At 39.4% G+C, this 15,577-nt stretch overlaps 1 protein-coding gene across 1 annotated transcript; it reads right to left on the reverse strand.

The window, feature by feature from the left end:
* Positions 1–13,434: 13,434 nt before the first annotated feature.
* LOC109827406 (non-specific lipid-transfer protein-like 1) lies at positions 13,435–15,113 on the reverse strand. The gene is made up of 4 exons (XM_020394421.1): positions 14,850–15,113; positions 14,686–14,746; positions 14,490–14,589; positions 13,435–13,771 (listed from the first exon to the last, which is right to left on the reverse strand). Exons 1-4 carry the CDS (start codon positions 14,979–14,981, stop codon positions 13,690–13,692), a joined length of 375 nt encoding a protein of 124 aa, XP_020250010.1. The 5' UTR covers positions 14,982–15,113; the 3' UTR covers positions 13,435–13,689.
* Positions 15,114–15,577: the final 464 nt, after the last annotated feature.

Consider the following 15,577-nt stretch of genomic DNA (forward strand, 5'->3'; position numbering starts at 1 on the left):
AATCCTTATCAGAGAAGTTCAGAACAAAACTGCTAAAACCTCGCCCGAAATAGCAGAAAAAGGAGAAAACGCAATATCTCCCAAACCGTAAGGAATTTGGCAAAACGGAGGAAGCGAACCGAAGCCTTTGGCTCGGTTCGGATGGCCCCATCTCGTCGAGATAGGCGATTTTCATATATAATTCGTCCAATTCCGACTTACGGTTTGAAAGTTACGGCCTATTCTTCAATCCATGCTCAGGAGCTCGCCTGCAACTCAAATTCGCCTGCAGTCCCAAATCCGCCTGCAGACCCAAGTCTGCCTGCGCACCTGAGCTCGCCTGCAAACCCAGTTCGCCTGCTAGCTCGCCTGCAGACCCAAGTCCGCCTGCAGTCCCAAACTCACCTGCAGACCCAGTTCGCCTGCAAGCTCGCCTGCAGACCCAAGCTGCAGACTCGCCAGCTCACTGTCAACTGCCCACTTGGAGTATGGGAACAGTTACATCAGTGGTCAAATCCCACAAATCAAGGGAGAGGGCACAATACTCCAGGCCCGTCAGATGGCCGTCCACAGTACGAATGAGCGGACAGGCGCCGAAACAGCCTGCACTCTCATAAATTCAGCTTACCTCACTTGTCCAAGCAGAAGGGAGGGCCGCCGACGCTCAGTGAGTTGGCCATATCCACTCGAGTATCTGACAGCCGCTGTCACACATACGAGGAGGGGCTTTCCCATTCCTAAGTGACGTGATGTAAAACATGGCTCCTCGAATGACCGCTCCAGTTGCAGGTGAACAGCAGGATATCTCTGAACGACGTGTGGTCACATCCTATAATTCAAGGAGCAGTCAAAGCTGTCTCCCTCACGTGGTCAAATCCCATGAATCAAGGGATGGCCCATGTTATCCCTTGCCTATTAAAACCCATCCTCAGCCAGCATGAAAAGGGGATTGGCTGTTGCATATTCTGCTGGCTAATCTCCCAAAGGTTGAACCTGGTCCTTTGCCAAAGGCTCCCTCATTTGAGAACTGAAGCTCCGGCAGCAACTTCGATCGGATCGTCCAAGGGAAGCAGACTCGGCACGAGCACCGAGCGAGGCGTCCTATCGCCGCCGAGGAACCCACGTTAAACAAGGAGGGCCTTCCCTCCGCTTCTGTTGTAAACATTTGATTTATTAGTTTGTAATAAGCCTTCTTATCAATACAAACGAAGTTCCCTGTTTTCGGGAGATCAAAATTTACACCTACAGAAGATGGCACCCTTATTATCACAGTATAGAGGAGTAGGAGTCGAAATAGAAATATCGAAATTACTGAGAAGACGACAAAGATGAATAATCTCTTTAGCTGTTGTGGACATTGCACGATACTCTGCGTCGGTGCTGGAAAGAGAAACAACATATTGTTTCTTACTCCGCCAGGAAATTAGTGAATCACCAAGAAATATACAATAACCTGTGGTAGACTTCCTAGTAGTGAGGTCACCAGCCCAATCAGGATCAAAATATGCACAAAGCTCTAACTTGGATATAGTAGGAAACAGAAGAGAGTGAGTGCTAGTACTCCAAAGATACCGAAGAATCCGTAATAAAGCAGCATAATATACAGAACGTGGGGCACTAACAAATTGACTGACAATACCAACAACATGAGAGATATATGGTCGAGAGATGCACAAATAGACCAACTGGCCAACAAGATGTCAATATCGGGTAGGATCAAATAGAGGCTCACCATCAGTAGAACGAAGTTTGAAATTCTGTTAGAGTAGAGTATCGACAGTTGTATCGTCAGTTAGCTCAGCTCGATCTAGAATATCCAAGAGATACTTCTGTTGGGACAGTAGTACACCCCGCGGGCCTTGAGAAATTTCTAGACCAAGAAAATACCGAAGAGATCCAAGATCCTTCATGTGGAACTGTTGTTGTAACTGATATTTTACGTACTGTATACCAGCCATATCATCACCTATAATGGTCATATTATCTACATAGATGAGTAATAAAACTCTGCCACACGATGTAGTGCGAACAAACAGAGAAGCATCTTGATGACTTTCTATAAAGCCCGCTTTGAGCACAACATCGCGAAAACACTCAAACCAAGCGCGGGGTGCCTGTTTGAGACCATAAACAGCACGACGAAGGAGACATACATGTCCCGGAGGAATATTTGACCCTTAGCTGTTGTGGACATTGCACGATACTCTGCCTCAGTACTGGAAAGAGCAATAACATCTTGTTTCTTACTTCGCCAGGAAATAAGGGAATCACCAAGAAATATACAATAACCTGTGGTAGACTTCCTAGTAGTGAGGTCACCAGCCCAATCAGGATCAAAATATGCACAAAGCTCTAACTTGGATATAGTAGGAAACAGAAGAGAGTGAGTGCTAGTACTCCAAAGATACCGAAGAATCCGTAATAAAGCAGCATAATATACAGAACGTGGGGAACTAACAAATTGACTGACAATACCAATAACATGAGAGATATATGGTCGAGAGATGCACAAATAGACCAACTGGCCAACAAGATGTCAATATCGGGTAGGATCAAATAGAGGCTCACCATCAGTAGAACGAAGTTTGAAATTCTGTTAGAGTAGAGTATCGACAGTTGTATCGTCAGTTAGCTCAGCTCGATCTAGAATATCCAAGAGATACTTCTGTTGGGACAGTAGTACACCCCGCGGGCCTTGAGAAATTTCTAGACCAAGAAAATACCGAAGAGATCCAAGATCCTTCATGTGGAACTGTTGTTGTAACTGATATTTTACGTACTGTATACCAGCCATATCATCACCTATAATGGTCATATTATCTACATAGATGAGTAATAAAACTCTGCCACACGATGTAGTGCGAACAAACAGAGAATCATCTTGATAACTTTCCATAAAGCCCGCCTTGAGCACGACATCGCGAACACACTCAAACCAAGTACGGGGTGCCTGCTTGAGACCATAAACAGCACGGCGAAGGAGACATACATATCCCAGAGGAATATTGGACCCTGGAGGCGGTTGCATATATACCGTCTCAGATAAAGAGCCATTTAGAAAAGCATTTTTGATATCCATCTGGTATAAGGGCCAACAATGAGCAACAGCGACAACAAGAAGTGTACGAACGGTGGACATCTAAGCAACATGAGCAAATGTCTCCTCATAATCAATACCTTGTTGCTGAGTAAAACCTCGAGCCACTAAACTAGCTTTTCGACGTTCAATGGTGCCATCAGGATGATACTTGACCATATAAACTTATTTACTGCCAACTAAAGAGATACCAGGGGGACAGGGAACAACATCTCAGGTATGTGTTTAATGAAAGGCTTGAAATTCCTCAGCCATAGCCTGTCGCCACTCTGGAAATTGAACGACCACTTTAAAGGACTTTGGCTTAACTGTAGTATGAATGGCAGTAAGAAAATTATGAAAGATAGATGAATAAGAAGTAACCGAAGCATATTGTGCAGACATGACATGTGGGCGTTTGCCTCGACGAAGAGCAAGAGGAACCTCAAGCGGGGGAGATGCTGGCGCAGGTGCATGGAGGTCAACGGTATTTTTTAAAATGAGTGTCGTGTCTACAGGATAGGGATCAGATGGTGGAAAAGAAGGCCCGGGTGAGGGAGAGTCAACAGAAGGAGATGAAGAGATTTTAGGGAGATCTCGAAAGGAGAACTGAGGTAAGGAAGTAGGTGATGTAGCTGGCGGAGAAGTACGATCAGTAGTGTGGAGGAAATTGAAATCATCGGAAGCAGAATAAAATGGAGAATCCTCTTCGAACTGAACGTGTCGAGATATATGAACTCGACGAGATACAGGATCATAACAACAATAACATTGATGTTTCAAACTAATTCCTAAATAGACAAAGAGAACAACTCTGGGAGATAATTTATCACGTTCGTGAAATGGCAGAAGAACGAAACAACAACAACAAAAAATGCGGACCAGATCATAACGGGGAGGATGAGTATAAACACGACTATGAGGAGTAGCACCAGAAAGAGAGCTAGATGGAGTGATATTAATGATATGAGTAGCAGTGAGAATGGCCTCAGCCCAGAAACGACGAGGAACAGAGTAAGAAATGAGCATAGATCGAGCGGTATCGAGAATATAATGATGTTTGCGTTCAACAATACCATTTTGCTCATGAGTGTAGGGACATGACTGTTGAAAGATAGTCCCGTGAGAGGACATGATAGAGCGCATGGTAGATGATAGGTACTCTTTGACACAGTCAGAACGAAAAACTTTAATACGAGCTTGCCATTGAGTGAAGATCATCGCAGTGAAGGCTTGATAAGCAGCAAGTACGTCAGAGCGATTTTTAAGTAGGTAGACCCATGTATAACGAGAGAAATCATCAATAAAACTAACATAATATAAGTAGCCAGATGAAGAAGGCAGAGGAGCTGGCCCCTAGATATCAAAATGGACCAAATCAAATAAGGAAGTGGAAATAGATATACTGGTTGAAAAAGGTAGAGCAGTGAATTTAGCCAATTACAACCAGTACATGACTCAATATGAGAACGAGAGGATATGGGACTAAGTACTTCGGACTAGATAAGACTTTCCAGCCTTTTATGAGACACATGACCAAGTCGTCTGTGACGTCCCTGTTTTCACACATGGCTGCAGTTCAAGGTGAACCCAGAGATGTTAAACTTGCCATGCACCCACACTGTACAACAACAAGCTTTACCAATTACAACAATATCCTCTAGTGGAAATAAGAATAAAGTGCAGGTACAATACATGCAAGAAGAAGGAAATAAACACAGTAGACGTGATGTAGAAAGATAAATCTCATAAATGAACTCATATCTCAACCGACAAGTCTGAAATACATATGATGATTAAAAAAAATGTCTCATCACAAACTAAATAGGAATCGTACTAAGGCTCACAACCTTTACAATAAGAAAATAAACTCTAATGTCTGAATATAAAAGTCAACCGCAGTGGAGTCTCACTACTAAATCTGAACGACGGTGACTGTGCTGGAAGACCGTCAACCTACGGCTCTCCGAAGCTCTGAACCGCCTAAAAAGAAATTTAAAACAAAAAGAGCAACAACAAAAACGTCAGAGCGCTAAAACAAGATCACCTCCATCCGTCCCCAGGGGAAGGACTGCTAGATGTAGTGGAGGCTCTATCTATTAAGCATAATCTACCTACATCATTTTCTCTGTATCTAATGGTATTAATATTTAGAAATCTACAACACGAGACGTAGTACGTCGAGCGAAATAATCCAAACAAGAAAACCCTCATGTATATATCATATGTTACTAGAAAATAAAACACCATAATGGACATTAACATATAACTCCCATGTACTCACAAGAGTAAGGTATCTCGGTCATATATATATATTCAGCAGTGTGACATAAACACTTTTGGTATCCACTAAAACTCAGGCTATCAAGTAATCGTTTCATTTCAACTCTTTGCAAGATTTTGATTTCATCACATTATCATGCAACACAGACTACCTTGTAGGTATCCGCTAAAACTCAGGCTATCAAGTAATCGTTTCATTTCAAATCTTTGCAAGATTTTGATTTCATCACATTATCATGCAACACAGACTACCTTGTAGGTATCATAAAATAATGTACACGGCTCATTAGTCTCATTGTAATCTCAGTGCGTAACATGAGTGCGGGACGGCCTACCATATAGGTATCCTAAAAGACGGCTTACAAGCCTCATCGCACCCTCGTGCGGATGGATTGCTAGACAAAACATCCAAACCCGACTCAATGGCCTGTACAAATGGAAAATCGATGCACTACCTCACATAGTACTGAGCTAAGCCCATCAACGATATCTATCATGTGTATAAACTGTATAAATCTAGCATATTAATGTACTATCTCATATAGTACTGATCTGAGCCCATTAAGGATATCGGACATGTGTTTAAACTACTCCAACTCAAGTGTAATCACTCAACGCTTGTCAAATCCCCTTTGGGATACTCATGTGTGTGTCACGTTACTATTCATGTATATTCATGTCTATACGTATACTATCTTGCGACTCGAACCCTGCGATCGCATCTTAAAACAATGCAACAAAAAGCTCAGGAAAAAGTCTTAGTAGTCGACTACTGACCTTAGTAGTCGACTACACTGAGTCCATTCAGACTCTAGAATACATGAATCAGTATTAGTAGTCGACTACACTGTACATTAGTCGACTACTCTGTAATCAGACAGTTTCTATAAAACTAAATTGAACATTAGTAGTCGACCACTACTCTTAGTAGTCGACTACTACGCAGAAACAAGCACACATCCGTGCACAAACATTAATTATTTGTCGATTTCACACACCATAAATTTAAAACGAACGCTTGAACTTGTTTTTATGAAACATAGCTATCTGAAACATGATACTAAATATTTAAATCCTTCAAATTAGGGTTTAACCATCTAATTAACCATTTTCCTCATTTAGTTCTTATATAAACCATATGAATTATCCACACATGATAAAAACTACTCCTGAACAGATGTTAAATTTCATATAAACATATTTATCTCATTTAGGTATCACCAACCTAGGGTTTCAGCATGATTAATTAACAAGAAACTTCCAATAAAGGTCGAACTAGGGTTTAAACATATCCTAAGCATGATTTATATGTTAAAAATGAAATTAGAAACAACCCTAGCGATCGCGATCACATTTCTATCATAAACAACTAGGGGTGGAAATGAACCAAATAATTAATAAATGGTCCGATAATTGTTTGAATAACTATTCGGTCATATTCGATTCGATAGTTCATTTATCACTAAACAAATATTTTTTAGTATTCGAGTTTATTAACGAATAGAATTTAACCAGATGTATATTCGATTCGTTTGTCTATTAAATATTCGTTTAAAATTTGATCACAGTTTATTATTTGTATTATTGCACATATGATGTCATATTTTTAACTCACTTACCATTTCTACTTAAGTTTTATATATAGATTTTAAGACTTAAATAATCTTAAATCTGTTTTCTAATTAAAATTTTGATTTACATATATATACATCATATATTATAAAGAAATAATTTTAATTTATAAATTTTAATACTATTTGAAAATTAAACTCTTTAGCGAAATAAATATACTTTGATATTCGATAAGTATTCGTGAATATTCATGAATATTTATCAAATACCAAGTATTCGAGTTCAAATTCGAAAAACTAGATATATGAATAATAGAGTCCGCATTCGAATTCGATAATTTTAAACAAATACAAATATGAACAACTTAGTATTCGATTCGATTTGATCATTTACCACCCCTATAAACAACAAGAAAACCATGTAGATCTAATATTTGTTTACCGTTAATATAAAAATTCTAATCTTTTTCACATTAGATTAAGATCTAAACATGTACAACATCGATTCAAACATCTTAGATCATTCGTTAACTAAGGGTGCATGTTTGGATGCAAGTGATCTTGCCTGTAACGTCGTGTCGAGCCTCTGAACACGTGCGCAAGATCCCTCCTCTCTCAAAAGCACGTGATCTCACCCCCCGCTCAACGATTTGCCTCGAATCTCCTCGAGGAACGCCAAGAACAAGCTCTAGGGTTTGAGGGGAGATGGTGGCTGGTAATTCACGTGAAAAAATCTCAAGAAAAATGGCCTAAACATGTTTATATACTTAGGGCTAAACCTGGGTTTGAATATAAACCAAAACCGACCCGAAACCCATAAGAAAAGTGGAAATCAGCCCGATTAGTCGACATTAGTAGTCGACTACTAAGACTCAAATCAGTGTGTTTGGGAAAAAGTCTTTCGTATATTGGCAGTAACTTTCACATCCGACCTCGGTATGAGGTGACCTTAGATTTTTTGGAAAGCTGATGAAGGGACTTACAACTTTTGTCTTTTGAGTTTTCCCAGATTATAACTGTATTAGTAAGAAAAATATATAAACTCGTAACTAGTCATTATTTTTCAGATTTCTTCGTCGTGCATGTTTTGTGCATTTGCATTCATATAACCACACATATACATTGAATTAATCTCAAATCAATTCCTAGCATACTCAAACATCAAAATATGTTATTTATCATATATAATATATTTATTATTATTTATCATAAAATATTTAAATTTTTGGGGTTTTACATCGTCTATGCCTCAAATCTGTGAAAAGCAAGGTAGAGGATTTTGGACTTACAGAAGCAATAAGAGAACGTGGACGTATGGACTCTGGAAGATGAAGATATTTTAGAAAATACAGTTTGCGTCTCCTCCGACCGGCCCCAACAGTCTTGCCCGTCTGTGGATCCTGCACAATACAAGTATCAGGAAAAAATGAGACAAGTAGGTCATCCATACATAAGGAGATAACAGAAATTAAATTCAAACACAACTGAGAAGCCACATAGACGGGGCCAAGAGTTAGACAACCAGATGGGTCAAATCGTGGGGTGATAGAGGCATACTGAGTGATAGACAAAGATTGTCCAGCATCTGTGTAGATAAGGGGAAGAGAAGAGGAAGTGAAGACAGAAGATAAGAGGGAGGCATTACGAGTCATATGAAAGGAACAGTCAGAGTCAAAAATCTAGAGATCATTTATACCAGAGATCGAAGGGTTGGTTGAAGAACCATCAAGACGTATACCAGAGAGTTGTGTAGTAGATGTAGAGGCTCTATGTTGAAGAGCATCAATTTGATGTCGAATATCAGAGAATTGTGCAGCAGATGGAGAAATGGTATGCTGAAGAGCTGCAATTTGACGGCTAATATTTGCATTAGCTTGAAAAGTCTCAATTTGACGGCGAATATCAGAGAGTTTTGCAGCAGATGGAGAGGTGGTATGTTGAAGAGCCGCAATTGACGGCTAATATCTGCAATAGCATGAATGGTAGGGTCTGAAGTGGTAGATGACATAGCATTAACTGGTAATCCTGGTGCACTAGAGATCAGGATTGAGGGGATCGCTGACTTCGACCGGTTCCTGAGGAACATAACCCAGGATGAAGCTAGAAACATGTCTTAAAGCGGTGTCCCTCCTTCTTACAATATGTGCAAAAGAGCTTAGACCGAGCCTGAGAAGCAGGTGCCAGTGAAGAGGCCATAATAGCAACAATTCAAAGTTCAAGATAATAATCCTTGAACGAAACCCGAATGTTTAAAGGAGAACCCGAAGTTTAATATAGAAACCCGAAGGTTAAAATGTAAGAACCCGAAGGTTAAATTTGAACCCGAATGTTATACATGACTGTCAAATCTGAGGAAAAAAAACATAACCGGCGACCAAGGTGGCCCGAACATCGGCCGGATCTGATGCTTACGCCGGAGACCTACAACGGATTAATACCGATATTGAGACGTTGAGACGCCGAGATGGATTGAAACGGCTATGCTATTACTGACTGTGAAACGGCAATGTCATTAGTTTGAGGCCGTGAGACAGCTTGAAAAGGCGATGCCGTTAATTTAAGACTGAGAGACGTTCTTGAATACGAGAACATGAAACACGTTAAGAGGCCGCAAAACGACAAAGCCAAAAATCTGGCAAAGGAACGCAAAAAAAAGGCGTTAAACGACTACAAAGCAGCAATGCTAAGATTTCGCAAAAGAACGCATAAGCGTTAAAAAATTTATTGGAAGGGAAATAATAATCTTAGCTCTGATACCATGTTAAAATAAGAGAGAGAGTCTTGGGTAAATTTTCCTTAAGTTGAATATTGAGTGTGCACATATATGTATACAAGTAGAGCATGGTGAGGTGTGTTCTCACAACCAATGTGGGACTAAAAACCCACTACTAACACTATTATCAACATACATGGACTTGTATACCATATTTATTACTTTTTTGAGAAAATTTTAAGATTATCAATGTAGAAAACTAGTCGGTACTAGACTAATTTTCTAGTTAACTTAATTAATAAAACAATTGTCTCTATATAGGTTTCCAAGGATGAGGTGGTTCATTGGGGCGTAAGGATGAAGTAGTGCCATACACCGTTAGTCTTAGTCCCACATTTAGTTATTATATGTTATGTTAACATGAAAACATGTGTAGGTAAGGGCTAATGATGACTAACGCGGACAGCAAAATATGAAGACGGTGCGTCAACAAGCCCCCCGCCCCCCCCCCCCCACCCCACCCCAACACAACGAAACAAACAAAAAAAAAAAAATGTAAAAAAAACCTTATACCGCGTTGGTTAGCATGTAAAGAGAAAAAAAAGGAAGGATAAAATTTTGTTTAGCATGTAAATGTGGTCGTATGTGTAATGAGTGAGTGAGAGAGCAGGTCTTATTTAAAATTAATAGTGAGAGCACAATTCAAAATGAAAGGAAAAACATGGATCTTTGAATTGGTTAAAATAATAGTGATCTTGCAATAAATTTATAAGGTAATATGGTATATGTTTCGCATAATTCATGCATGGATCATCTTAAGCAAATAGACCCATGACTCATTTTACTGATAAAGATTTTATGATAAAAAAACTTCTGTAGTTTTCCTTTCAGAAGGTGGAATTTACTCTTGGGATCAAAAGAAAGAATACCTCTTTACTGTTCATATTTTATATTCAATCCTACCTCATTACTAACCAATTTAAAATTTTCACTCTGGGAGCAAATGCAGCCTACCATAAGGCGCACTATAATCAATGGTAAGGCCATCATTAGGGCAGGTAAACAACCGAATCGGAATGAATACCTCACTATTGGAATTCAAATTTGACCCATTTTCACATGTTCGAATTTGCGTTCATATTCGACTGAATACCAAAAGGCCATTCAAATTCGATTAGACAACTTTTATTAGCATTCGATAAGTATTCGCGAACATCCTTTTAGCAAAAAAAATGATTTTTAACTAGGGGGCTGGGGCCGGGCAACGCCGAGTGAGGCAGTGAGAACGAGCGTCGATTGGGAAGAGGGCGTCGGAGACTAGAGGCTTAAGGGGAAAGAGAGCGAGGGCCGATGGGACGTGAAACGATTGGAGATTCACGGGCGGGGCCGATGGGATTGTGAACGATTGAATTCACGGGGCGCGATGGGGATGGAATGATGAAGATCCACGGGGAAGATGAGCGTCGAGCCTTGATGGGGCAAAGAATGAGGGCAGCTGAGGGGGAGTCAGAGACGAGAGCTGAGAGGGCGGAAAAGAGTCCAGGAGTCGGATACAGAGACCTCAGAAGAGAGAGCGATCCACCATCGACTGATCCCTAAATTCGAGGTGGATAGAGAAAATGAGAAAGCCCTAGCCCTAGAATTCCCTCTTAGCTATTTATATGGGTAACATTCGTAAATAAAAATGTAGATAAGTACCCTAGCCCTAGAATTCCCTCTTAGCTATTTATATGGGTAACATTTGTAAATAAAAATGTAGATAAGTAATATTTGCAATAAGTTTAATCAGTAGGACTAAAATGTAAAAAGCTATGGAATAGTTAATAACCAACCGAATCGAATGCACCTTTGGTAAAATTCTATTTGTTTATATGTTGAATACTAAAAATTATTTGTTTAGTACTGAATCAACTATCGAATTGAACTTGACCGAATATATGGGCGAATAACCGAACTGTTTATTAATTACTCGGTTCACTTCCACCCCTAGCCACCAAACACCAACTACTTATAAGATGCTATAACAGAAAAGGATCCATTAAACTCTCATTTCCAAATAACATCGTTTGATAATTATGAAGGAATCAAGCAACTCCAGTAAATTTATATCTTAATACACCAAATTGCCAGGAAGTAGCATAATAAAAGAATTCTCCTACTTCAGTTTCCATTTATATATAATTTCTCTGATCAAGAACTGTAGGCTAAGGTTAGGAAACTAAAGCAAAAAGATCAAGGTAAATGGCGGACAAGCTATAATCCCCGATCTATGTATCTATCCCCAAAAAAAATGTTTTATCCCCCACTCCAAAATCAGTTCTTGAACTAAGCAAAAATAAATGTAGAGTTTTTACAATATTTCTCTCAATTGACAGAAAGCCCCTACAAGATTTTAAGAAACTTCTATAAAATTCTTTGTAAGAATACTCACTCCATAAAAACTTGTTTCCACACCATTTCATAAGGCTGAAACCACTTCCGTATCTATTTAATTTCTCAAAAGAGCTGTATTCATGGACGTTAAATGTCCAACGCTCATAGCCCTCCACACTCTTTAGGCTAATAAACTTCCGCCATGCTACAAGATTTGAAAACCATGGTTATCAGATGAACCACTGCAGAAAAATCATCTTCTCGTCTGGTCAATTTTCACAGAAACCTGACAGGAAATCGTATAGAAAGACGTCCACATATGAATTTATTAAGGTGAATTATTGTTTCTCAATGAACACTTTAGGAAAATTTCATGAAGGTCAGCTCTTGTTTCTCAAAGAACTACTCGCCGTGGTATGTATGTCGCAAGAAGCATGCCGAATTCGAGTCATTTACTATGAAAAATTTTTGGAAACTAAAGCAAGTACCAAGATGATGTCAAGATGCTCATTACTATTTTTCCAAAAACTTTGAAATCCTAAGTTGATATAATATGCCTTGGCAAGAACAACTAGACTCAATTTCTATAAATACATGAATATCTTTTGTGCATGTATGTGCGTATATCTAGATATAAGAAATAAATTGAACAGAACAAAATTTTCTGTGCTAATTCTAAATCTCTTATCTGCTGGAAAAATAAAGGGCAGCCATCTGTGCATCTCCGCCTCGGACAGAAATTGATAAATTTATAAACTTATACTACTGGTCTGTATGGAAAACATGACCAAGAAATGAAGTGCTCAAATAGAAAAGTTCAGACTCACAAACATGATAAACCCTTTAGCTAGCGGAGTTATTATATGGAAAATAGTATATACGAAAAGAACAGGTACGAAGTTAACTCTTCACCAAATCTATTATGCTCATGTAGCTCCCACAATGAAGAGAAATCACCATTTCATTATGCGCAAGAAAAATAAGATAATGAATAAAATTGCTTCACTGTTTTCTTGCACCACTTCAGTTAAAAAATTCAAGTCAACCTAGGCTTTTTGCAAATTGCAATTCAATGTTAGTGACTTCATCCCAATAAACAGCAACCAGTAATCAATCAAACAGACTCTAGTTTGATGTTTTGTAGTTGAATAGATTAACTCCAGGAGATTTCTGTTAAGAAAAAACTAAAGTAACATTGTTTTAACTCAAAAACATGAATATGTCAGTCTAATGTCAGTTTACTAGTTATCTATCAAATAAAAGAACTGTCAAGTGTGATATGCAAACCTTGCTATTCTAAGCATATTAACCCGCCTCAAAGAACATAATCATAAATTCATAATGCTCGATATCATACATAGATTTACAGACTAGTATGCATGGTATCATCAAGATACTTATCAAAATCTAAAGCTGCCACTAGTCCCAAATATCAAATAGATCAGAAAAAGTTTCCATGAAATTATATAAGATAGGTGGACCCATAAATCAAACTCATGTCTACTAAACCATAATAACATAGAAACGTCAAAATTCTCTTAAACGATCATCACACTTGTACACGTGCAAAGAATCCTCATAACATTATAAAGGCAAAAACAAACATCTTCCTCACACTGATTTTATTCTAGACTTTGGTGCCAAATACAGCTTATAAGTATTTATATGGAAGAGATCTCACTTTGCGTCAAATTTCAAAGCTTGGAAGGCTTGGGGAATATATCTGGTGTGAACTTTTGAGCCGCACTCAAGCTGCCTTTGATCTTCATAGCACCTCTGCACCCAAAAAATAAAAATAAAACAACGTAAAAAAATTCCTAGTTGGGGGGAAGAAGGCCGGTTCACTGGGCAGTGTATGGGATTGGGGTTAGAGGTGGAGAAAGTATCTACTGATTCTCAAAGAAAGTATTCATGCAACTGTTTTAATGGATCGGTGCACAAATCCCCAAGTCTCCTGATCGCATGCACCATTAATCCTATGGACAGGACAACTGTACACTTTCTCATTGGGGTAGGCCGGCGGTTGCAGAGAGGTTACAATTTTATGCATAAATGGAAAAGAAAATTTTCCAAGGACCCAAAATATGGGACTAAAATATGGGACAAACAGGAACAGGGAACAGGTAAGGTGTCACCCTTCTATTGCATAACAAGCTAGCAAAGCTCAATGGAAAATCCTCTAATGTAACTTTTTTGTCGAACAAGTCTTTTCGCTATTCTTCACAGTACAATTACCCTCTGAGGAGATTCTCTCTCTCTCTGGGTCAAACAGTACATTTCATGAACTATTTCCCCTAGATTCCATAGTGCCTATCTCTAAGCACCATTAAGCAATAATTTAACGTTTGAAGCAAGGCATAATGGCGCCACAAGTGCCTTAACGATGACAGTACTAACATATGAACAATGCTCCGGATCAATTGATTCTAAGCATATTTCAATACTTTAGCTCCTACCTCAACTAATGCATAAAAAACAGAATCCAATTCCTCACCTGATGAAAGCCATCTGGGGATTCATTTTCCCGCTCGCAACGGCAAGAAAGTCGTCATCTTTAAACGAGAAAGTGGCGTCAGGCTTCCCTTCGTACGGACCTAGTCCCATAAAATCCGAGGTCGAGGTCAGAATAAAAAAAAAAGCTCAAAATCAACTCAATTTGGGGTGGGGAAGAACAAATCTGAGGCGTCCACCTTTGGAAACCCTGCCCTCCTTGAGATCTACGACGAAGATCTCCTCGCCCACGCCCAGCTTCTGCGTAATTCGGACGAAAAAAGACACACTGAGACCGGGACTTTCGAGATCAGAGAAGAGATTAAAAAAAAAAGATGATGGGTTAGGGTTAGGGTTCTGAGACCTTGGGGGCGATGTTGAGCTGGTAGACGAGGCCGACCTTGTCGACGAGCTTCTTGCCCTCTTCCGTGGCGAGGTGGAGCTTCATCTGCTCAAGGAGGGCGGCGGATTTTAGAGTGCTCGATGAATCCGCCATCTCTCTCTCTCTCTCTCTCTCTCTCTCCCCCTCCTTTTTCTTTTTTTCCTTTTCTTGAATTGGAGCTTGTTCGATTTTGATATGAAAAGGGGCGATGGGAAATTAATTTGGGAGGATGGAGGGAGTATGGGGGCAGTTGGGAAGTAGTAACGACGCAACAAGGGTGTCGTGTTTGTTGGGGGACGCGAGAGTAGGACAAATTTTCAAAACCATCCCATTTTGAAATTTATTTATAAAAAACGATCCTTTTTAGCCTTAATTGCAAAAACCGACCCAGTTTGTTAAAACTGAGTTGGTTTTTGAAAAAAAAATTCCAAACTTCACGGGAGTTCAACTCCCGTGAAGTTTTTTCTCATAACAAAACTTCACGGGAGTTCAACTCCCGTGAAGTTTGAAAAAAAAAATTCAAAAACCGACCCAGTTTCAACCAACTGGGTCGGTTTTTTACAATTAAGGCTAAAAGGGGTCGTTTTTTATAAATAAATTTTAAAATGGGATGGTTTTGAAAATTTGTCCCGCGAGAGTACCCAAAATATGGGACCGGGGACGGTGGACAAGTAAGGTGTTCCACTCCTATTGGATAATGAGTTGGTCAT

Source organism: Asparagus officinalis, unplaced genomic scaffold, assembly GCF_001876935.1.
Source record: "Asparagus officinalis unplaced genomic scaffold, Aspof.V1 AsparagusV1_Un171, whole genome shotgun sequence".
Classification (NCBI taxonomy): Eukaryota; Viridiplantae; Streptophyta; class Magnoliopsida; order Asparagales; family Asparagaceae; genus Asparagus; species Asparagus officinalis.